The sequence below is a fragment of the Engystomops pustulosus genome, chromosome 5 (assembly GCF_040894005.1).
Source record: "Engystomops pustulosus chromosome 5, aEngPut4.maternal, whole genome shotgun sequence".
NCBI lineage: Eukaryota > Metazoa > Chordata > Amphibia > Anura > Leptodactylidae > Engystomops > Engystomops pustulosus.
The window spans coordinates 106,488,448-106,514,279 of NC_092415.1; the positions used below are offsets into that span (position 1 = coordinate 106,488,448).

The 25,832-nt window shown below is 42.2% G+C and overlaps 1 protein-coding gene across 3 annotated transcripts in view; it reads left to right on the forward strand.

Annotated features, from left to right (window-relative positions):
- GABBR2 (gamma-aminobutyric acid type B receptor subunit 2) overlaps positions 1–25,832 on the forward strand; it is a 553,394-nt gene that overhangs the window by 503,965 nt on the left and 23,597 nt on the right. For all 3 annotated transcript variants that reach the window (XM_072152801.1, XM_072152802.1, XM_072152803.1), the window contains 2 exons: positions 16,195–16,377; positions 24,181–24,310. In XM_072152801.1, the coding sequence (XP_072008902.1) occupies positions 16,195–16,377; positions 24,181–24,310 (313 nt within the window). The remainder of the gene's footprint in view (positions 1–16,194; positions 16,378–24,180; positions 24,311–25,832) is intronic.

Here is a 25,832-nt window from a genome sequence, read left to right on the forward strand (position 1 = left end):
AAAGCGACCAGTTCATCTACACATATTATATTTACACACTTTTACCTCAACCATGGATAGAGAAATGAGCAGCTGCACACACAGCAGGGAACAGGGAGCAGTTGTTGCGACTAAAGACCATAGAGAGCATACAGGTTACTGTGGAAACTGTATGTACACAAAGAACTGGCAAAAATGACTTAAATTGACTCAGATTTCCTGAAAATGGGTGAGAAGATTTAATAACATTGAATAAGTAAAGTGAAGTGTGGTTAGATAAGGTATAGTAAAGTAAATATTTGTTACCCTTTCATGATCCTTGACGTAATAGCACGTGATGGGTCGGCTGCATGGAGAGAGCTCACTGGCTGAGCCCTCTCCATAGCTGGTAAGTCTTTGCTGCATATTGCAGCAAAGACTTAACAGTAACACCGCGATTGGTGCTAGCACTGATCGCAGGTGTTGACCTGCACATCACCGACATCTTGTTGGAGATCGCCGCTACCCATGACGTCATCGTGGAGCGGGGATCCATTGCCATGACAGACTCGCGGTTATCCAAAGACCCGAGGCTGTTTATTTCAATCCATTGATTACAGTGTGCGATTTTCACATTGTAATGAATGAGGAGGTAAATCCCTATATACATACATAAAGTCGTATGGCAGTATATGGTAGGCTCAATCGGACAAGCTAGGGTTAAAAATATCCTAGGGAGTCTGAAAAACAGTAAAAGTAAAGATTAAAAAAGTTTTTAAAAAATTTATAATAGAAAACCTAAAAATTCTAATCACCCTCCTTTCCCTGGGACTGATATAAATATAAATAAACAGTAAAAATCACATTAGGTATGGCGCATCTGAGAATGCCTGATCTATCAAAATATAATAACCATTTTTCACTGCATTTAACCCCGTAACAGAAAATAGCACCCAAAGTCGAAAAAGGCACTTTTTTGCCATTTTTAAAAATGTAAAAACAATCAATAAAAAGTGATCAAAAGGTCGTACAGTCCTAAAAATGGTAGCATTGAAAACTTCATCAAAAGTTGCAGAGATACCACCCACAGCTCTGTACACCGAAGTATAAAAAAGTTATTAGCGCCAGAAGATGGCAAAATTTAAAAAAAAAATTCTCCACAAGTTTTAAATTTTTGGAAATGAAAACATTATAAAACCTATACAAATTTGATATCCTGGTGATTGCACCGACCCAAAGAATAAAGTACACATGTAATTTGTGGCACACAGTGAAAGTCATAAATTCCAAGCTCACAAGAAAACGCTGCAAATGTGTTTTTTCACCAATTTCACTGGATTTTGCAATTTTTTCCTGCTTCCCAGTACATGGCATGGACGAATAAATACCATCACTATGAAGTGCAATTTGTTACGCAGAAAACAAGCCGTCACAGAGCTCTTTGTGTGTAAAAAAAAGTTATAGATTTTTGATTGTGGGGAGTGAAAAATAAAAATGAAAAAACAAAAGAGGACGAGGTCCTTAAAGTCATCCACTGGTACAGATAATTCACTTTAAATACTGTACAGCATCATAAAAGGAAACAGCAGTCCAAAAGAATAAACCATATGTGCACAATTCAATGTTATACTAAGAATGTCGTTCATTGCCTATAGCCACCAGTCAGAGTTCATCAGAAATCTGCCTATTAAGGAAGATCTGATGGTAGACCTCATCTCTCTTTGTCTAATCTTATGATAGTTCTAAAGCTAAACTACACTTTATCTAGCTAATATGCAAATGCCCCAGTAGCCTCAGTGATCCCCCCTACCTATGCGTCCTCCTGTTACTGCTGCGGATGCCATGGCTCCTTTGTAGCTCTGGTCTGTCTTCAGTGGCAACGGGAGCGCCTCCATGCATGTGCGCATCAGCACTGAATGCAGAGCTACTGCACATGTGCAGAGTTTCAAAGAAGTCAGGACGGCGGCAGCAGTAGCAGGAGGACACACAGGTAGCAGGGATCGCATGGGCAATTGGGGCATTAATTAGCCTTTTCTCATGCTCCCTGGAGAGGCTACTTCATGCCCCAGTAGCCTCTCTGGAAAGATAAAGTGTAGTTTAGCTTAGAAACTATCATAGGATTATAATATTAATAATAATAATAATTCTTTATTTATATAGTACACACACATTACGCAGCGCTGCACAAAGCTTGTCTAATTGTTCCCTGTCCCCATGGGGCTCACAATCTAAACAACCTACCAGTATGTTTTGGAGTGTGGAGGAAACCGGAGGACACCCACACAAACACGGAGAGAACACACAAACTCTTTGCAGATGTTGACCTGGGTGGGATTCGAACCCAGGACCCCAGCGCTGCAAGGCAGAAATGCTACTCGCTCAGCCACCGTGCCACCCAAATTAGGTAAAGAGAGAGATTAGAGTTTAGAAGGTTACAAAGAACCTACCATCAGATACAGTGCCTACAAGTAGTATTCAACCCCCTGCAGATTTAGCAGGTTTGATAAGAAGCAAATAAGTTAGAGCCTTCAAACTTCAAACAAGAGCAGGATTTATTAACAGATGCATAAATCTTACAAACCAAAAAGTTATGTTGCTCAGTTAAATTTTAATAAATTTTAAACATAAAAGTGTGGGTCAATTATTATTCAACCCCTAGGTTTAATATTTTGTGGAATAACCCTTGTTTGCAATTACAGCTAATAATCGTCTTTTATAAGGTCTGATCAGGCCGGCGCAGGTCTCTGGAGTTATCTTGGCCCACTCCTCCATGCAGATCTTCTCCAAGTTATCTAGGTTCTTTGGGTGTCTCATGTGGACTTTAATCTTGAGCTCCTTCCACAAGTTTTCAATTGGGTTAATGTCAGGAGACTGACTAGGTCACTGCAACACCTTGTTTTTTTCCCTCTTGAACCAGGCCTTGGTTTTCTTGGCTGTGTGCTTTGGGTCGTTGTCTTGTTGGAAGATGAAATGACGACGCATCTTAAGATCCTTGATGGAGGAGCAGAGGTTCTTGGCCAAAATCTCCAAGTAGGCCGTGCTATCAATTTTCCCATGGTTGCGGACCAGATGGCCAGGCCCCTTGGCTGAGAAGCAGCATGTAAATGACTGTAAATGAGCCTTGACATGACGCTTTGAAAGTAAAGGTACCTTACGTGCTCGTCTGGAACGGAGACCCCTGCGGTGGAGTACGTTACTTATGGTATTGACTGAAACCAATGTCCCAACTGCCATGAGATCTTCTGGTCCGCGATGTGGCCGGGTCCTCCCATCCGTCCCTATCTCCCAGCGTTGAAAGCACTGGGAGATGGTGTCGGATGGGAGCTTCCGGCCGCCCGGAAGCTCCCTGTGCGCCCTTGTAATGAGACCGGCCGCGGCGCGGGACATCAGCAGCGCCGGACGATGTGGGTACATGTTTATTATGTTTAAATTGCCCGCTCCAGCACTGCCCTCAGTAATTTTTAAAACACGGATAACTTCTTTAACGACCCATAGCTAAATAGAAGGTGAGCTGTGATTGGTTGCTATTTGCAACCTAACAAATATTCAGGCTAACTGCCACAACAGCCAACAGACAGTGGCTCCTGTAGTTTAGCAGTTAGGTTATTAAGGTTATTTTTTGGCAAAATTTAGAAAGTGTGAGATAAAAATGTCTACTCAAAACATAATCTATGTCACAGAAGGTTTCTGGGCAACATTTTGTGATTGTAAATACGGTAAGACAGTGTGGATTCATACACTCAGCATTAGATTCACAATTCTGGAACAATTTACAACACAATAATTGCAGATGCTGGAGAATGGTCATCATTCATGTCATCTCATTCTTATTTTTGTTTTCCTTCTCCTTCCTCCTTCACATGGCTATTTGCAGATTACACATTTTGCAAGAGGATGATTAAATGATTTTGTATTTTAACAATAGCTTCATGAACTGAACTGACTTGTGTGTAAATGCACACATATCCTTGACAGCTGTTTCCACAAACCCTTCTGCCTTTTTTAGGTGGTTGTGAAATCTAAATACCCTATATACATTGCATGTCTTCCTCATATAGGAGACTGAATACTGCCCACAACAGTACAGATTAATTAGCGACGCTCCCAATTCATTAAGCAGAATTAATCTAATAAGACCAAATCAATGTTCCACTAATTTACATGGTGAACTAGCACAGCTGCGAGCTTAGGATGGCACTGGCGCCTGACTAATGAACCAAAATAATTTCAAATGCCCTCAAAGCCTATTTAGAGTATGTGGTACCAGCAGCCAAAATGTATATTATATATACTTTCAGTTATTGTAATGTAGAAGTTTGACTACTTTCTTGAGGCTTATACCCTGGCAGCAACATGTTTCTTTGCTACAATTAGTAGATGGCATAATCAGCAGTGATTTTTTTTAAATGATAGCTGAAATGAACTGTTAAGGCTATAAAGCACATAATAAATAATCTTGAAGCAAATATTATATTTTCTGGCCACTATGCTGTAAGCAAATATAATAAAACTGATATTAATGTTTACTTTTTCTGGCCATATTCCATAACATTTTAACATTTTATTTAATGTAAAAACTATTATTTGAATAAAATAGGAACAGTATATAACCATGTCTATAAACTGTAATAATTAATGAAATGTTTTATTTAGGTTTGTTGGTTAATAACATGTGGGAGGCAGTTATCATTACATGCTCAATTTTATGTGGATGACTTTTGGTCAGATATATTGGTCAGATATATTGAGCCAGATATATTGCTCAATATATCTGGCTCCTGACTTATAACAAAACTAGCACTACTATGTATACATTATGGCTAAACTTTGGCTATAATACAAAATCTTAGAAGGAACATAGAAAAGATATAATCTTTAGTGTTACATACTTCAACAGAAAACATTTCCCTGACATTTACATTTACATGACATAAAAGTGGCTTTACTAGAGATTCCCCTTTATTCTGAGGTAATGATAACCTATTTCATATAACTATTAAGACTTCAGTACATACATCATGTGCCAAGAAAGAAAGTCATTTTGTAAGGCACAGGGGTAATTTCTGCAGTTAAATGGCCATTGTTAAGTATTTTAGAGTCAATAAACGTTTATTGGAAAGTACAAGACAAGTTATACAAAGAGTATTTCTGAACAATCCAAAAACAAAAATAACAACAATAGCATAACAATGTGGTGGTTCTCTGGACCGGTAACTTGTATCCCTGAACTTCTTGCCTCATGAGGCATGAAAATCATGCAGTTTAAGATAAGTGGATTGCCGGTGTCAGATCAGTGCTGACTTAAAACAATCTTTGGTCAATTCAAAAGTACTAACATGGCCTCTTAGCAGTCAACTAACTGATAAACTCATGTTACTAATCTATGTGCCTGGTCAGGCCTGAGGCTGTGTTGGCCATTGTTAAGTATTTTAAGTATTTAGATTAAGAAATTCTGTTACAGGGACAACTTTCAAAAAACATCCCGAACGAGATGTTTTTTTGTCTTTTTTAAAGAAAACTCAACTGAAACCTACAACAATCATCTAGCACGTGGGGGAGGGGGGGCTGTTCAACATTCATCTAAAGTGCCAATACTTGGCATCACTACATGCTGGCAATTTTTCATTACACATTTATCCAGGATGGAATAGCATAGCAGGCTACACTAGTAATCTATAAACACAGGACCGTGGTCCAAGATGTTGCCAGGGAACAATTATTTCCAGGCATGATCACTTGAAATGTACAACTATAGAATGATGAACATACTATTTATGAAATAATCTTTTTATAGGTCAAGGTATGAGATTTATTGTAAAAGAGAGGAGACAAGGATATTTCATTCCCTATCAGATGGTGCTGTCTAGTTGGGATAAATGCTGGTAACAGGCTCTCTTTAAACAGAGCCCTTAAAGGGGTATTCTCGTCTGGGCATTCACATTCAGTTTGATAAATCTGCCATATATAAACATTTCTTCAATTAGATGTTATTAAAAAAAATGTTCCTGTGAGAAGATAATTTATCATATATGTAGTCATTTTGTCCCTTAGAAACGAGATAGCTTTCTCGGATACGGCCACGTCTGCTGTAGGGATTGCACAAAGAAACAAAAGGTTTTTGTATATGAAATGTCCGGGAGTTACTGCATGTCCCACAGCCGTCCTGTGGTAATGATCGCTGAATCCAGGAGGTCAGACAGGACTCAATAGCTCATGTCTGGCCCGCGCTGCCAGAGTGTGACGTGGTCGTATCCGAGGAAGCCATCTCGTTTCTAAGGGACAGGATGACTACATTTATGAGAAATTATCTTCACACAGGAACATTTTTTTTAATAACATCCAATTGAAGAAATGTTTATAAATGGAAGATTAGTGAAACTGAATGTTAATGCCCAGGCGAGAATACCCCTTTAAGTAAATTTAGTGACAAAACTGATCATTTATGGAGAGTAATATCTACTATGAGGATTGGCAGCTGCAAAACACTACGTGCAGATGATGCCTGCTAGTGTACTTCTGCTTCTAATGGGCAGATCAAATGTCCCTTAGTAATATATTTTAAATCATTAGCATGCGCAAAAGAGTTCGGTGCTATGATATAGCTCCAAAAGATTCCATTTGGGGGCTCCAGTTCATGGACAAATTATAAGCCTTTTATTTAAAATAAGTATTAAAAAAAACATACATTCAAAATCATATATAGAGAGTGGACCCACTGTACCACTGCGAGCGATGACGTGAGCCGACACCTTGGAGCAGAGTCTAAGTGGCACGCTGTTTTCACCAGAGCCTGCCATAAAGTGGGTTGGACTTGCTGAGTCGGGATACCACCAGGAGGCTCTACAAGTGCGTCTTTTCTTGCTGTGGTGGCCAAAGCAAGGCACAGAATCGTAAGGTTGAGACATAATTGTGGACAGGCTGGAGGTCAGGACATGAATGGAATCAAGGTCACAACAGGAAATCATACTAAACGCACTGGTAATGGGAGACAAGCTTTCTCTAAGGCACAAGGCTCAAAGAATCGACAGGGGATATAGGAGGCGGAAGTCAATTTAACAGAGAAGGCGTCCTGCCAGCGGCAATCATCAGGCCTTAGAGAGCCGCCATGTGCGCACCCTAGAAGATGGGGATGTGCCGGTGTGTGTGAAGACCCCTGCTGGAGTAAGGAAAAGTGACACTGCAGTCGGACTCCAGGGGCACAGGAAGACACACGGGTACCCCTGGGACCCGTGACATGGGTCGGAGGAGCACCCGTGACACTGTTCTCCATTTAAAGGGTGTTTTAGAGCCAAAACACTTCATGTGGACAGGTTTGTTTTGTTTGTTTTTTCCTTCATTTCTTTATTTAATTATATGAAGAGGTTGTAATGTCATGATGTATCCACTAGGTGTCATGGATATGTGAAAAATAAAAGGCTTATAAATAGAGATGAGCGAACATGCTCGTCCGAGCTTGATGCTCGGTCGAGCATTAGGGTACTCGAAACTGCTCGTTACTCGGACGAATACTTCGCCCGCTCGAGAAAATGGCAGCTCCCGCCGTTTTGCTTTTTGGCGGCCAGAAACAGAGCCAATCACAAGCCAGGAGACTCTGCACTCCACCCAGCATGACGTGGTACCCTTACACGTCGATAGCAGTGGTTGGCTGGCCAGATCAGGTGACCCTGGGATAGACTAGCCGCTGGCCGCGCTGCTCGGATCATTCTGTCTCTGGATGCCGCTAGGGAGAGAGCTGCTGCTGCTCAGGGAAAGCGTTAGGGTGTTCTATTAGCTTACTGTTAGGCAGGAGTGATTCTCAAAGAACCCAACAGCCCTTCTTAGGGCTACAATAACGTTCTACTTTTTTTATTTTAATTTGCATCTTTTACCATTTTGTGAGGAATTAGCAGGGGGACTTGCTACCGTTGTGTTTAGCTCTTAGTGGCACACATATCCATAGCAAAGACCGAAGTGGGAAAATTCAGTAGGGGTTGGATTTCTATTAGGCAATAACTCAGTGTCATCTCATCTGGCATAGTACTGTGCTTCCTTTGATACTTGGCTAGAAAATAGCCATAGGAGAATACAAACAGCTTCTTGAAGCCTACAGTAGCGTTCTATATATTTGATTTCTGGTTGATCTGCTGGTGGCTGTAGTTTCTGCAGTGCATGTACTTGCCAATTCTGAGCAATTTGTAGTGAGACTTGCGACCGCTGTGTTCTGCGCTTAGTGGCGCACATATCCATAGCAAAGGCTGAAGTGGCAAAATTCAGTAGGGGTTGGATTTCTATTAGGCAATAACTCAGTGTCATCTCATCTGGCATAGTACTGTGCTTCCTTTGATACTTGGCTAGAAAATAGCCATAGGAGAATACAAACAGCTTCTTGAAGCCTACAGTAGCGTTCTATATATTTGATTTCTGGTTGATCTGCTGGTGGCTGTAGTTTCTGCAGTGCATGTACTTGCCAATTCTGAGCAATTTGTAGTGAGACTTGCGACCGCTGTGTTCTGCGCTTAGTGGCGCACATATCCATAGCAAAGGCTGAAGTGGCAAAATTAAGTAGGGGTTGGATTTCTATTAGGCAATAACTCAGTGTCATCTCATCTGGCATAGTACTGTGCTTCCTTTGATACTTGGCTAGAAAATAGCCATAGGAGAATACAAACAGCTTCTTGAAGCCTACAGTAGCGTTCTATATATTTGATTTCTGGTTGATCTGCTGGTGGCTGTAGTTTCTGCAGTGCATGTACTTGCCAATTCTGAGCAATTTGTAGTGAGACTTGCGACCGCTGTGTTCTGCGCTTAGTGGCGCACATATCCATAGCAAAGGCTGAAGTGGCAAAATTAAGTAGGGGTTGGATTTCTATTAGGCAATAACTCAGTGTCATCTCATCTGGCATAGTACTGTGCTTCCTTTGATACTTGGCTAGAAAATAGCCATAGGAGAATACAAACAGCTTCTTGAAGCCTACAGTAGCGTTCTATATATTTGATTTCTGGTTGATCTGCTGGTGGCTGTAGTTTCTGCAGTGCATGTACTTGCCAATTCTGAGCAATTTGTAGTGAGACTTGCGACCGCTGTGTTCTGCGCTTAGTGGCGCACATATCCATAGCAAAGGCCGAAGTGGCAAAATTCAGTAGGGGTTGGATTTCTATTAGGCAATAACTCAGTGTCATCTCATCTGGCATAGTACTGTGCTTCCTTTGATACTTGGCTAGAAAATAGCCATAGGAGAATACAAACAGCTTCTTGAAGCCTACAGTAGCGTTCTATATATTTGATTTCTGGTTGATCTGCTGGTGGCTGTAGTTTCTGCAGTGCATGTACTTGCCAATTCTGAGCAATTTGTAGTGAGACTTGCGACCGCTGTGTTCTGCGCTTAGTGGCGCACATATCCATAGCAAAGGCCGAAGTGGCAAAATTCAGTAGGGGTTGGATTTCTATTAGGCAATAACTCAGTGTCATCTCATCTGGCATAGTACTGTGCTTCCTTTGATACTTGGCTAGAAAATAGCCATAGGAGAATACAAACAGCTTCTTGAAGCCTACAGTAGCGTTCTATATATTTGATTTCTGGTTGATCTGCTGGTGGCTGTAGTTTCTGCAGTGCATGTACTTGCCAATTCTGAGCAATTTGTAGTGGGACTTGCGACCGCTGTGTTCTGCGCTTAGTGGCGCACATATCCATAGCAAAGGCCGAAGTGGCAAAATTCAGTAGGGGTTGGATTTCTATTAGGCAATAACTCAGTGTCATCTCATCTGGCATAGTACTGTGCTTCCTTTGATACTTGGCTAGAAAATAGCCATAGCAATAGGATAGCATTGTTTGGTTTTAAAAACTCAAAAAAAAACAAAAAACACAAAAAAAAAAAAAAAAACACAAAAAAAAACAAAAAAAAGTAAAAAAAAAAATAAAGTTATAACTCTCATTTTAAAAATGTTTAACCCGAGGGCTAGGGGTAGAGGACGAGGGCGGGGACGTGGGCGTCCAACTACTGCAGGGGTCAGAGGCCGTGGTCCTGGGCGGGGTGAGACACCACCTGCTGATGAGGGAGCAGGGGAACGCCGCAGAGCTACACTCCCTAGGTTCATGTCTGAAGTTACTGGGACTCGTGGTAGAGCACTGTTGAGGCCAGAACAGTGCGAACAGGTGATGTCGTGGATTGCTGACAATGCTTCGAGCAATTTGTCCACCACCAGTCAGTCTTCCACGCAGTCCACCCATGTCACCGAAATCGCCACTCCTCCAGCTCCTGCACCTCAGCCTCCTCCCCCCCAGTCTGCCCCCTCCCAGGAAAATTTGGCATTTGAACCGGCATACTCTGAGGAACTGTTTTCTGGACCCTTCCCACAGTCACAAACCACTTGTCCGGTTGCTGCTGAGCAATTTTCCGATGCCCAGGTTTTCCACCAGTCACAGTCTGTGGGTGATGATGACCTTCTTGACGTAGTGGAAGTGTGTAAAGAGGTGTCCGACGATGAGGAGACACGGTTGTCAGACAGTGGGGAAGTTGTTGTCAGGGCAGGAAGTCCGAGGGGGGAGCAGACTGAGGGATCGGAGGATGATGAGGTGACAGACCCAAGCTGGGTTGAGAGGCCGGGTGAACACAGTGCTTCTGAGACGGAGGAGAGTCCTCGACCTGAACAGGTTGGAAGAGGCAGTGGTGGGGCCAGACGGAGAGGCAGGGCCAGAGCTGGTGCATCAGCGCCACTGTCAACTAGTGAAGCTCCCGTGGTGAGGGCTCTTGCGGCGAGGGCTAGATCTTCAGAAGTGTGGAGGTTCTTTAAGGAAACACCGGATGACCGACGGACTGTGGTGTGCAACATTTGCCAAACCAGGCTCAGCAGGGGTTCCACCACTACTAGCTTAACTACCACCAGTATGCGCAGGCATATGAATGCTAAGCACCCCACTCAGTGGCAACAAGCCCGTTCACCTCCGGCCAGACGCTGGAGCGGAAACGCAAATATAGTGCAACCCACCCGCACGCCCAAGCCCTTAATGTGCACATCTCCAGATTGCTTAGCCTGGAGATGCTGCCCTATAGGCTAGTAGAGACCGAGGCCTTTCGCAACCTCATGGCGGCGGCCGCCCCTCGGTATTCGGTCCCCAGCCGCCACTACTTTTCCCGATGTGCCGTCCCAGCCCTGCACCAGCACGTGTCAGACAACATCATCCGTGCCCTGACCAACGCCGTTTCTGACAAGGTCCACCTGACCACGGACACGTGGACGAGTGCTGCCGGGCAGGGCCACTATATATCGCTGACGGCACATTGGGTTAACTTGGTGGAGGCTGGGACCGAGTCTGACCCTGGGGCTGCTCATATACTGCCGACGCCGAGGATTGCGGGGCCTACCTCGGTCCAGGTGTTTCAGGCCTACTATGCCTCCTCCTCCTCCCACCCCTCCTCCACCTCCTCCTCCGAACTACCATCCGTGGGCACGGCGCCATCAGTCGGTAGCTCTAGGCACAGCAGCAGTGCCGTCGCTAAGCGACAGCAGGCGGTGCTCAAACTGCTGAGCCTAGGCGACAAAAGGCACACCGCCCAAGAGCTATTACAGGGCATCACGGCGCAGACTGATCTGTGGCTGGCACCGCTGAACCTCAAGCCGGGAATGGTTGTGTGTGACAACGGCCGTAACCTGGTGGCGGCTCTGCAACTCGGCAGACTGACACATGTGCCATGCCTGGCCCATGTGTTAAATCTGATAGTGCAGCGTTTCCTCAAGACATACCCCAATCTGTCTGATTTGCTCACGAAGGTGCGCCGCATCTGTGCGCATTTCAGGAAGTCCAGCCCAGATGCTGCCACTCTCAGGGCAGCGCAGCGCCGCCTCCAACTGCCCGCTCACCGACTGTTGTGCGACGTGCCCACGAGGTGGAATTCAACACTGACCATGTTATCCAGAGTTTACCAGCAGCGCAGAGCGATTGTAGACTGCCAGATGTCAACTTCCACCAGAACTGGTAGTCAGGTCAGTCAGCTTCCTCAAGTCTACAATGAGGAGTGGACGTGGATGTCTGATATCTGTCAGGTGCTGAGTAACTTTGAGGAGTCAACACAGATGGTCAGTGGCGATGCCGCCATCATCAGCCTCACCATCCCGCTGCTTGGCCTGTTGAAAAACTCTCTGGTCAGCATGAAGTCGGAAGCTTTGCGCTCGTCACAAGAGACGGGGGAAGAATATTCCCTTGTTGATAGCCAAAGCACCCTGAGGTCTGTTTCTCAGCGCATATCGGAGGAGGTGGAGGTGGAGGAGGATGAGGAGGAAGAGGAGGAGAATGTTGGCGAGACACAAGAGGGGACCATTGTTGAGTCCTTCACTGTTCAGCGTGTATGGGCAGAAGAAGAGGAGTTGGAGGAGTTGGAGGAGGAGGAAATGGACAGTCAGGCCAGTGAGGGGAGTGAATTCTTACGCGTTGGTACTCTGGCGCATATGGCAGATTTCATGCTAGGCTGCCTATCCCGTGACCCTCGCGTTCAAAGAATTTATTCCAGCACCGATTACTGGGTGTTCACTCTCCTGGACCCACGGTACAAGCAAAATCTTCCCACTCTCATCCCTGGAGAGGAAAGGAGTGTGAGAATGCATGAATACCAGCAGGCCCTGGTGCACAAGCTGAAACAGTATTTCCCTTCTGACAGCGCTAGCGGCAGAGTGCGTAGTTCTGCGGGACAAGTAGCGAGGGAGAGTAGGCGAGCAGGCAGCTTGTCCAGCACTGGCAAGGGTACGCTTTACAAGGCTTTTGCCAGCTTTATGTCACCCCAGCAAGACACTGTCACCTGTCCCCAGTCTCGGCAGAGTAGGGCTGATCTTTACAGAAAGATGGTGAGGGAGTACGTAGCTGACCATACCATCGTCCTAAATGATCACACAGCTCCCTACAACTACTGGGTTTCAAAGCTGGACATGTGGCACGAACTGGCGCTCTACGCCTTGGAGGTTCTTGCCTGCCCTGCCGCTAGCGTCTTGTCCGAGCGGGTTTTCAGTGCAGCTGGTGGCATCATCACCGATAAGCGTACACGCCTGTCGACTGACAGCGCTGACAGGCTGACGCTTATCAAGATGAATAAAGCATGGATTTCTCCTAATTTCCAATCTCCAGCAGGTGAAGGAAGCTCAACCTGAATAATTTATCCACTCCTCCTCCTCCTCCTCATTTTCCTCCTTCTCCTGCTCTTTGTACAGTAAAGCAGAGGAAACTGGCTATTTTTTGACAGGGCCCACTGGCTCTACCTATAGTACTTTATGCATTTAATTTTTCTGGAGGGCCACCTACCCGGTCCTCTGTTTGAAACAATTTTTGTGAGTGCCACATACAGGCACTCAATCTATTCCATTTTTCTGGAGGGCCACCTACCCGGTCCTCTGTTTTAAAAATTTTTTGGGACTGCCACATACAGGCACTCAATCTATTCCATTTTACTGCAGGGCCACCTACCTGCTCCTCTGGTTTGAACAATTTTTGGGACTGCCACATACAGGCACTCAATCTATTCCATTTTACTGCAGGGCCACCTACCTGCTCCTCTGGTTTGAACAATTTTTGGGACTGCCACATACAGGCACTCAATCTATTCCATTTTACTGCAGGGCCACCTACCTGCTCCTCTGGTTTGAACAATTTTTGGGACTGCCACATACAGGCACTCAATCTATTCCATTTTACTGCAGGGCCACCTACCTGCTCCTCTGGTTTGAACAATTTTTGGGACTGCCACATACAGGCACTCAATCTATTCCATTTTACTGCAGGGCCACCTACCTGCTCCTCTGGTTTGAACAATTTTTGGGACTGCCACATACAGGCACTCAATCTATTCCATTTTACTGGAGGGCCACCTACCTGCTCCTCTGGTTTGAAACATTTTTGGGACTGCCACATACAGGCACTCAATCTATTCCATTTTACTGCAGGGCCACCTACCTGCTCCTCTGGTTTGAACAATTTTTGGGACTGCCACATACAGGCACTCAATCTATTCCATTTTACTGGAGGGCCACCTACCTGCTCCTCTGGTTTGAAACATTTTTGGGACTGCCACATACAGGCACTCAATCTATTCCATTTTACTGCAGGGCCACCTACCTGCTCCTCTGGTTTGAACAATTTTTGGGACTGCCACATACAGGCACTCAATCTATTCCATTTTACTGGAGGGCCACCTACCTGCTCCTCTGGTTTGAAACATTTTTGGGACTGCCACATACAGGCACTCAATCTATTCCATTTTACTGCAGGGCCACCTACCTGCTCCTCTGGTTTGAACAATTTTTGGGACTGCCACATACAGGCACTCAATCTATTCCATTTTACTGCAGGGCCACCTACCTGCTCCTCTGGTTTGAACAATTTTTGGGACTGCCACATACAGGCACTCAATCTATTCCATTTTACTGCAGGGCCACCTACCTGCTCCTCTGGTTTGAACAATTTTTGGGACTGCCACATACAGGCACTCAATCTATTCCATTTTACTGGAGGGCCACCTACCTGCTCCTCTGGTTTGAAACATTTTTGGGACTGCCACATACAGGCACTCAATCTATCCCATTTTACTGGAGGGCCACCTACCTGCTCCTCTGGTTTGAAAAATGTTTGGGACTGCCACATACAGGCACTATCCAAATTAAATTGTCTCCATAGCAGCCTCCACACGTTGTCTCCATTGCTACCTCCAAAAGTCGTCCATATAGCTGCCTCCATACATCGTCCCTTTATCAAACGAGGTGTGTCAGGCAGAAATTTGGGTTGTTTTCATGGATTCCACATCAAAGTTGTTAACTTTGTCGCCACCCTGCTGTGTAATCCCCAAAATATACTGGCAAACTTTTACCATTTAGGGATATTATTTCAGCGCTTCTTGCGCATCTGTTTACATTCCCCTCACCCGGCATATCCTAAACTTATAAGAACGCTACTACACTTGATCTTATACAAAAGGTTCTTAGAAGTGCTGTTTGGGGAGTAGCCTAGAGACAGGGGCTTGGATTGGCGAAAGCTCGCCTGGCAGCGGAGCGCCAGCTCCATGCCAAGATCCAACTAACATAGTTTTAACTGCAGCACCTTTAATCTACTACTAGTTCACTGCCTCCATACATCGTCCCCTTATCAAACGAGCTGTGTCAGGCAGAATTTTGGGTTGTTTTCATGGCTTCCATGTTAACTTTGTCGCCACCCTGCTGTGTAATCCACAAAATATACTGGCAAACTTTTATCATGTACCGATATTATTTGAGCGCTTCTTGCTCACCTCCTTTGGTTCCTCTCTGCCACCCATTGGTTTGAAGCCTGAGTCCATTTAGGGTATGTCGCCATGACACTCTCTAGCCTGCTGCCGCTGCCTCTGCATGCCGTCCCCTATAGTGTCAGGGTCAATTATTGGATGTTTTAGATGCTATCTAGCTTCATTCTGTCACTCTGTCATGGCCATGCTGTTGCCCATAATTTTGGCATAATGGTGCGATTATGCAGCCTCAGAGGCATCCATGCATGCTGCCCCTGCTGTTTCCTGTCCATTTCCGTGGTGTTTCCATCCTTTTCTGAGGTTCCCAGGTGTTTGGCCAAGCTTCCCTGTGCAGAGCCTTGGTCCCCTTGAAAAATGCTCGAGTCTCCCATTGACTTCAATGGGGTTCGTTATTCGAGACGAGCACTCGAGCATCGGGAAAAGTTCGTCTCGAATAACGAGTACCCGAGCATTTTAGTGTTCGCTCATCTCTACTTATAAACTGTATATAATCCATGATTAAACACTTCAGAATACATATTGAGGCTCAGGTCCCTATGGTACATGTGAAATAAAGGGATATGATGTTAAAATCTAATAATTACATGCAGGCTTTCACTTTATAAATACTGTCAAATAAAGAATAAATTTAAAATTAAGAGTTCAAGCAGGCACAAATGTGTTTCATACAAACTAAAGTATATTCCAAAATGTTTTTTACAAGGTATGTAGGTAGCTATGTAAGGGGTATTGTAGGTAGAATCAATAAACTCTATAAGGCTACAGATTTGCATTTCCTCAGCAAACAATAACATGCTGCGGTTATTATTGCATAATTAAATTGTTCATTTATAAATATTTAATGTTGCTTTTGTCCATTGAGAATATCTTGTATGCATTGCTGTTGACAAAAATGACCTACATTACCTGCCTGATGTTACACCTCCCTGTTAAAGAAGATCATTCAGTTGTGAATTCCATTACAAGACAATATTCTAAATTATTGTATTTTTTTCATAGTTAATAACCCTAAGAACAAATCCTGATGCAGCAACTCAAAACAGGAGATTTCAGTTCACACATAATCAAAAAAAAGAAGATTCCAAGACATCAACATCGGTCACCAGTGTAAACCAAGCCAGCACATCCCGACTAGAAGGACTGCAGTCAGAAAACCATCGATTACGGATGAAAATCACTGAGGTACATTACATATTGCACAACCTTTTAGACAGCAGCTAATCTTGTAGAAGCTAATCTTTCATGAGTGGCATAAAGCCAGTGCTGTATAGATAGAAGTGGTGTTCTCTTACCACTTCACTGCCTATCCCTGCCAGTCTCTGTTTGCATAAGTAGGCTGTTCTGACACTGCTGTGTGCCTGCTATGGCCTGAAACTCATCCCGTAGCAGGCGTGCGGCTGTGGTCGGGATGGCACCACAGGCCTCTGTGAAACAGAAACAGGGACTGGCAGCAATGGACGGCAAACACAGCTGAAGAGGTGAGACAGACAGCGGAGGTGAGGTTTATTTAAAAGCATAAGAAAAAAAGGGTTAGGGTCAGCTCACTCACGGTTGCACCGATGGGTAGAATTTGTGGTTGTGGTGGAGGATGTCGATCGCCAGCAGCCAAACCAAGGATCCAGTAGAACAAGAAAGTCCAGCACTCCAAGTATCAAGTTGACTGGTAAAAAAATAAGGTTATTGTTAAGGTTTATTTAATCCATTTGTAAAAAAGACAAAAAAGACATACGGTTCGGAGACCCACAGAGACCTACGCGTTTCGAATGGTTATATTACATTCTTAGTCATGGTCCTAACAATACATGTGAGACACACACTTTTAAAAGCACAAGAGGAAATACATACCAGGTGATAACAATACCACTAATTGTTCTACGTTCGCGCATCAGCAGATCAGCAGAGCGCATGCGTATAACTGGAAACCAAGTTTAAATTTGTCAGATAGTATAACAAACATAGAAAGAATCTAAATAATTGAACTTATGGAGACAATATAGTATTAATACAGGTACATTAGGTCAGTTCTATTGTTTAAACCATTGGGACTTCTTGTTGTGAGGTTGAGGATCCAGAAAGCCTCGCGGTTGCGGAGGTTTATTTAACAGCCCCCTCCACCAGCCATATATCATTTATGTTTTATTCCCAGACAACCCCTTTAACCCCTTAAGGACGGAGGGTTTTCCGGCTCATTTCTCGCTCTCCAACTTCAAAAATCCATAACTTTTCCATTTTTCCGTGTACAGACCTGTGTGAGGGCTTATTTTGTGCGTAACAAATTTTACTTTCCCGTAATGTTATTTATTTTAACATGCCGTGTACTGCGAAGCTGAAAAAAAATTCCAAATGTGGAAAAATTGAAAAAAAACCGCACGTGCGTCACGTTCTTGTGGGCTCAGTTTTTACTACTTTCACTCTTCGCTCCAAATAATATGCCTACTTTATTCTTTGGTTCGGTGCGATCGTGGTGATACCAAATTTATATAGGTTTTATTGTGTTTTAATACATTTTCAAAAATTAAACGAATGTGTACAAAAAAGAAAAAAAATTTTTTGCCATCTTCTGACGCTAATAACTTTTTCATACTTTGGCGCACAGAGATGTGTGAGGGGTCATTTTTTGCGAAATGAGGCGACGTTTTCATTGCTACCATTTTGAGGTCTGTGCGACATTTTGATCATTTTTTATTTCATTTTTTATGTTATGTAAAAAGGTGTAAAAGTCGCATTTCGGACATTTGGGCGCCATTTCCCGCCTCGGAGGTCACCGCCGTCTGTAACCGTTTTTATATTTTGATAGATCGGGCATTTTGGGACGCGGTGATACCTAATATGTTTGTGATTTTTACTGTTTATTATGTTTTATATCCGTTCTAGGGAAAGGGGGGTGATTTGAACTTTTAATATTTTATTAATTTTTTTTATTTTTTAAACTTTTTTTTTTATTTTTTTTTTCACTATCTTTTAGACCATCTAGGGTACATTAACCCTAGATGGTCAGATCGCTGCTACCATATACTGCAATACTTCTGTATTGCAATATATGGCATTTTTGCAGCACATTCATTACAATGAGCCACTGGCTCATTGTAACGAATCTGCAGCTGCCAGATAGCCTCGTGTCAAAAGAAGACACGAGGCTACCATGGCAACCGATCGCCGCCCCCCGATGACGTTCGGGGGCGTGGCGATCGGAAAAAAGATGGCGGCGCCCACGCGCCGCCGTCTTTTAAACGCCGCCGGCGACTTTGCCGGCGGCGTTGAAGGGGTTAATAGCCGCGATCGGTGCAAGCACCGACCGCGGTTATTAGCGGTGGGGGTTTTGTGCAATATGCAAAAACCCCCACCTCTGTATGAAGAGGACTCAGCCCGTGAGCCCTCTTCATACATCCCTTATACCTCTGCGCCGTAGAGCTACGGCGCAGAGCGTTAAGGGGTTAAAGGGGTTTTCTCACAAGAGAAAAGTCTTACATCTCAATCCCCTAGTGATGTTAACACAATAAATATCATTTTAACCTCTTACTTTAAATGTTACTCAGTGTTATTGGTGTTTTAGCTCCTATCACTCCCTAGGTTGCTCAGTGCAAAATTCCAGAGTGTGGGCGCGGACTCTCTAAGCAGACACTTTATTATCCCTCTGGTTCTGTGAACTGACAATGTGGATAGATTATCAGGGTACATCTGTATATACACTTTCATCTGGCTTCTTCCATTGTACTAGCACACTGACACAAGAGATGAGATGGATCAGAGATGCATGAGATACCTATTACACAGAGGCTGACAGACAGAGGCTGACACTGTCAGCACTGTTACATCTCTGTTCTCACAGATATGTGCCTGTTCCCTTCTTCCCCTTGATCACTTATCTCCTTGTAGTTTGTAGCTTCTCTCTGCTCATGATCTGCTGGCAGGAAGTGAATCAGTGAGTGTCTGAGCTCCATGCAGGCACTGCAGGGGGTGTAGCTACAGTCTAAGAGCAGAAGGACACAGAAAATCAATACAGGAATCGAAGTCAGAAGTTACAGGGTCATGTCTAGGAGCAACTGAAATTGTGTACAGGAGGACCGATAGAGACAGGTTGGACATATATCTGTGAAATGCTGTATTTTTGTTAATAACAGTGCACCAATTTGCCAAGCTCTGTGCAGCGCTGCGTAATCTGCATGTGCGCTATATAAATAAAGGAATTATTATTATTAACCCCTTAAGGACGCAGGGTTCTTTCGCTCATTTCTTGCTCTCCACCTTCAAAAATCCATAATTTGTACAGACCTGTGTGAGGGCTTATTTTGTGCATAACAAATTTTACTTTCCCGTAATGTTATTTATTTTAACATTGTACTGCGAAGCTGAAAAAAAATTCCAAATGTGGAAACATTTTTAAAAAAACGCACGTGCATCACGTTCTTGTGGGCTTAGTTTTTACGACTTTGATGGTGCGCTCCAAATAATACCTCAGCTTTATTCTTTGGTTTGGTGCAAACGCGGTGATACCAAATTTATATAGGTTTTATTGTGTTTTAATACATTTTCAAAAATTAAACGAATGTGTTCAAAAAAGAAAAAAAAAATTTTTGCTATCTTCTAAAGCTAATAACTTTTTCATACTTTGGCGCACAGAGCTGTGTGAGATGTCATTTTTTGCGAAATGAGCCAACGTTTTTATTGCTACCATTTTGAGGTCTGTGCGACATTTTGATCATTTTTTATTCCATTTTTTATGTGATGTAAAAAGGCGTAAAAGTCGCATTTCGGACATTTGCGCGCCATTTCCCGTCTCGGAGGTCACCGCCGGCCGTCATTGTTTTTATATTTTCATAGATCTGGCATTTTGGGACGCGGAGTTACCTAATGTGTCTGTGATTTTTACTGTTTATTATGTTTTCTATCAGTTCTAGGGAAAGGGGGGTGATTTGAATTTTCAATATTTTATTAATTTTTTTTATTTTTTAAACTTTTTTTTTTCACTAATTCTTAGACCACCTAGGGTACATTAACCCAAGATGGTCAGATCGTTCCTACCATACACTGCAATACTTCTGTATTGCAATATATGGCATTTTTGCAGCTCATTCATTACAATGAGCCACTGACTCATTGTAATGAATCTGCAGAAGCTAGATAGCCTCGGGTCAAACGAAGACCCGAGGCTACCATGGCAACCGATCGCCACCCTCCGATGAGGTTCGGGGGCCCGGCAATCGGAATAAAGATGGCGACGGTGGTGGCAATGAAATGGTTAATAGCCGGCAATATGCAACAACCCCCACCCTTATATGAAGAGGACTCAGCCTGTGAGCCCTCTTCATACATTCCCTATACCTCTGCGCCGTAGAGCTACGCGCAGAGCATTAAGGAGTTAATTAGAGAATTTCATTATCCTGTGTACATTTAAGAAACTTGTCTTCGTGGGAATACCCCTTTAACATACAAATGTTACAAGAAGGCTGCAGAGGATTTAAATATATAAAAGTAACAACATATTCTGGGTAGGACCCTGTTCACAACAAGGCAAGCTAAATAACTGTTATATAGCCTACATGGTTAAATGTCATGAATGTAGAATGTTGCACAAATAAAGCAAAACTTTACTGGTAGATTTGTTGTTTTATTATATTCCCTCACAGAAAGAGATAATGAAAGTTAATCAATGAGATATATGTACTCCAAAATTTGAAACACTATGAAACACTTCAACTTGTACCACAAAAAACTGAAGTCCCTAATTAATGGAAAAACTAAGAAAACATGCATCTTGTAATGCAACAAAAGTAGAATAAAACATAGAGTGGCTTGTCCTTAAAGGTTAAAACTAGTAGGCTAGTAGAAATCTTAAACTCATTGCCCTTATAAGGGTTCACTGAAGGACTACATTAGGCTGCTAAAATGCAGGGATGTCTGCAGTCAGACAGCAAGATTGTGAAGGTCCTGTCTCAGAATAGCTTTAAGCTTCATAAAAATCATAAATCATCATCAGTCATACCTTAGCAAAAGATTAAATAAATGTCAGCCAATTTCTTGCCACCCCCACTATCTTTCTAGCATCTTTCTCTCCCATGAAGAGTGCTGGTCAGGTCCAGTCATCATTACCTGTCTTCTAGCACAGTGAATTTTTTTAAATTATTTTTTTGTTTATTTTTTAAATGTTATATAAGGTTATTTTAAGTACTTTCCCTCGCCCATTTTAGGCATGGTAACTGCCCTGTTATTCCCACCATTTTTCAGCCCTATAGCCCTTACTAGCCCCATTTTACAGCCATTTTGGTGTTAAAATTGGGGTCCATGGGGTTTGGGTTCGGCTTAAAGTTCGGCCTAAAGACCAGATTAGTGCAAACACCTCTAGCCCTAATTTTGACTAACCCTCTCATCCTTTGTAATAACTACACTGAATTAGGCTATTACTTATTAATTCCAGGAAACTTACAAAAGAAGTTGGATCCCTAATCCTAAAGCACCCACCGTTATATCTGATGGCACCGATACCTTTTGAAAATTACAAAGGAACATGGGACTTACTTTACATGGGGAGTTGATCTATACGTAATTATACAATGCACATGATTAACTCTCAATGACTTTTGGCTTTAAGTTTGCTGAAACATAATATTTACCACATTAAGGCTACTTGTACTTAAATGTGTGATTTTTACAGGTCTGCCTTGATTTCCTCTGCCCTATATGTGAACTGGCTGCTTCAGCTGCAAATTATGCAGCAGGTCCTATTCCTGTTCGTGTTTGCTGCTCAGGCAGTCTGCTGTCATGTTGAAACAACAGCTAGCACATGTCAAAAATATGCGCTGTTCTCCCTAAGCGTCACGTTTAAATTGCATCTTTACATAAGAGTTTGAGATAAACTAACCAGCAATTGTTCATCATTACTGCAAGACAACAAGATAAACATGGACCAATGGAGGTGGAGGGGGATTTAATGCTTTTTACAAGTTTTTTAGGTGTTTTCTGGTTTAGAAAAGAAAGTCTTGGACTTTCCCTTTAAGTATACTTAAAGGGGTATTCCCACGAAGACATGATTCTTAAATGTACTCAGGATAACAAAATAACACATTCTCTAATGCACTGTTATTAACAAAAATACAACATTTCACAGATATACTTCAAACCTGTCTGTATTAGTCCTGGTGTATACAATTTTGGTTGCCCCTGGACCCGACCCTGGATCTTCTGGATTTAGGGTTGACAGACATATTGTTCTTCTGTGTGATGGCACTGAGCTGAGCTACTCTCTCCCTCTAGCCCCACCCTTCCATTACAGGAAGAGCTCACACACATATTGAATTCCTGCCAGCATGTACACAGTGTCATGAGTGTAAAGATACAAGCTACAGATAAGATCTTCATCCAGGGGAGAGGGAGGGAGGTATATAGTAGAGCTGACAGTATGTAATGGCTTTGATAGCAGAGGGGAGAATGTCATGTTTAATATGAATCTTGTGTATCTCATCATCTTTCATCTCTGATCTGTCTCATCTCATTTTTTATGTGTCAGATACTAGTAGAATTGTCAGAAACCAGATGAAAGTGTATATAAACTCTGATAACCTAACCACATTGTCAGCTCACAGACTAGAAGAATCATGAAGTGTCTGAATAGAGATACCTCACCCACACTCTGGAATTTTACACTGACCATCACTGAGTGTTAGGAGCTAAAGCAGCAATAAAACTGAATAAAATTGTAAAGTAAGGGGTTAAAAATTATCTTTCTTGCGGAAACATCACTAGAGGATAGAAATTTGAGAATTCTCTTTCATGGGCAAACCTGTGGGCTTGGGGAGTTAAGTGTGCTGACAGGTTCACTTTAAATCACTTTAAAGTGATGACTACAGCAGAACTGCCGTGGTACAAAAATTGAACTCATTTTTCAGTGAGATTTTACACTTTGATAAATGAATATTTTTGAGAAACATGGCATCTAGTTTTCTTTAACTCACATGGGAACAATGTCAGCTCAGATAAATCTATTTAACAGAAATTATACTCTGGGTAGACACATTTTACTAGAGCTTGGGAAATGTTTACATCCACTAACCTTGTGCTGTATATGACACATGCAGTACAAAATCTGTATATGCAAAAAAAAAATTACAACCTGAAAAATTACCTAAAAATGTTAAATAAAAAAGGATTTCAAGTGTCAAGTATCCAGCTCCACAGGTGTGGAGTACAGAAGAAAATATTCTGTATAAAATATCTCCTGCTGGTCCTGATGGCATGTTACTTGTGAGGTAATCATGCAGAACTTAGTTTGATAGAAACTACTGATGACACCTCTTACAGTAACTTTAAGAATTCAGTGTCATGCATTATTGAACACATATACCTGTCAGCAAGGGAAATCTACACTATTTTCAGTCTACAACTTGGCAAAAGACTCCAGTACAAGAGCTTTATAAAGATCTTACCAAAATATCAGGAGAATAATGTTTACATTAAAAGTACTTTTTATATGAAAACTGTGCAGCAGGAACATTCATATAGACGGTAAAAGAATCCGTTGCAAATCAGACATAGGGCACCCAATTGGTACTGGTTTATGTGATCATAATGTTCACTGTCGAAGAGCCTGATCAGAATTTTTATATCCATGTAGCAGAAAATGCATGTTAGAATTTACATTACTTTTTGTAGCTGTTATCATAACCTGCCAAGTGCATTTGTAACAAGAAACCACCAAAAGGCCTTTTTGGACAAATCTATCCCTATAATATGCTTGTCCAAAACAAGTGAGTGAGTATTTGCTCTTGCACATGTTCAGTTCTTCTTCTAAGCCAATGCTTCTTTGTGCTGCCCCAGACCTCTAGGGTATTTTTGGTGAAGCACCCAGGTGCTTGGTCTAGCTTCAATAAAAGCTGGATAAGAATGCAATTATAAGACATATGGTGAACCATCGAACATCTAACATCTTTTATATCTCAATGTATACAACTATTAAATATATTGACAAGAACATGTATTTCAAAATTACAGCTGGACAAAGATCTTGAGGAGGTCACAATGCAACTCCAAGATACACCAGAGAAAACAACCTATATCAAACAGAATCACTACCAGGACTTGAATGATATACTCAGTATACGAAACTTCACAGACAACAAAGGTAACATAACATTATTTTTCTAATCTAGTGATTTGCTTTTCAGGTAAGACTTGAATCAATGCAATTATTTTACTACCATTCATTATAATATGTCTTTCCCTATGTTTATTATATGACATCCCTAGATATGTTTGTGAAGAGATGATCAGATTTTTGAATGATCATAATATGTTACAAGTGGATGTTGGGTTGTTTCTGTGGTAGGACGCCAAGTTGTTATGTTTTAATTTACAGCCTTTCAAAAGCTTGTTGTAAGGTTGAATGCAATTGGCTTCATGAGAAATTGGAATTTTAGTCAAGTTCTGGTTTAGGATGGATACATGTTTAATTAGCAATTTTGTAAACTTTATTTCCAAAAATTGCCTTCAACCTTTCCATTTTCCTTTGAATAAATATTGCAGGATAATGGGCTGAACTGTGTTCATCTACGTAAAAGTACCAAGCAGAAATCTTTATTTATACAGCACCATTATATTATTCAGCACCTTCCAGATACTTCAGTACATATACAAAATAAGACATTACAGAGTAATGCCACAGTCCGCAAGTGCTTGAGGACCTGGCCCGCAAGTGCTTACAAAATGATGGTACTTGATTTATGAGGTGTCTTAACATATAGTAAAATCTGCAGCTAGTCCTGCATCCACCTAATCTAATGTCTCCCCAGGGTCTGGTGGTAGCACCAACTCCCCAGAAGACATTGAGACAGGTCTCTAATAGCCCAGATGTGCTTCTCACAATACTATTGTTTGTCCATATAGTCCGTAGTGCCTGGCATGTATACATAGAATGTGAACCTGTCCTTCCTCAAGGCTGGGCCTGTACTGATAGTCTCCATTATCCAGGTAACTGCAACTGTTGACAACTGCAGACTTTCCAAAGGTATTGGGTATAAGAATATGTGGATTTTTTTACAAAGTATTTTAATGGAAAAAAATCAGGTACTGTATGTGAGCATACCCTAAACATAGAAGATACAAAAAGAAGATGACCTAGTGAGTGACTATACACTCAAATCTATGTTAAAACAATGAATTTCCAGTTATGGATTTATTTAGATTTGCTTTCTCTCAGCGTCCTTGTTTTCCAGTCTCACATTGTCATATAAATTTCAACAGTGACTATATTAATGTAGTGTGAGCACAACGTGTATTCACACTGTTTAAGCCAAGTATAATTTCTTTACAATTCTTTTAATAACTTTCCCAGCAGCTATGAAATATTCACTTCAAAGAACTTTTTTTTTAGAACAAAGTTCCTTGTAAGTGTAATTGGGACAAGTACAATGCAGTATCACCACCTGCTTCTGAACATGTATTTGATCAAACCCAGATTTTAACAAGGGTGGCCCAGAAAATCATCAAGGTTGACAGAAATTAGGTCAGCGTTATTTATCACATTCAAATGAAGATCATCATGAATGGCAGGTTAGGAAAAGGAATAGTAGCCTGCTCTTATTTCTCTGGGCATCCACATGTAATTGCATCATATAATTTTATACATATTCTTTCACTTAATGCTA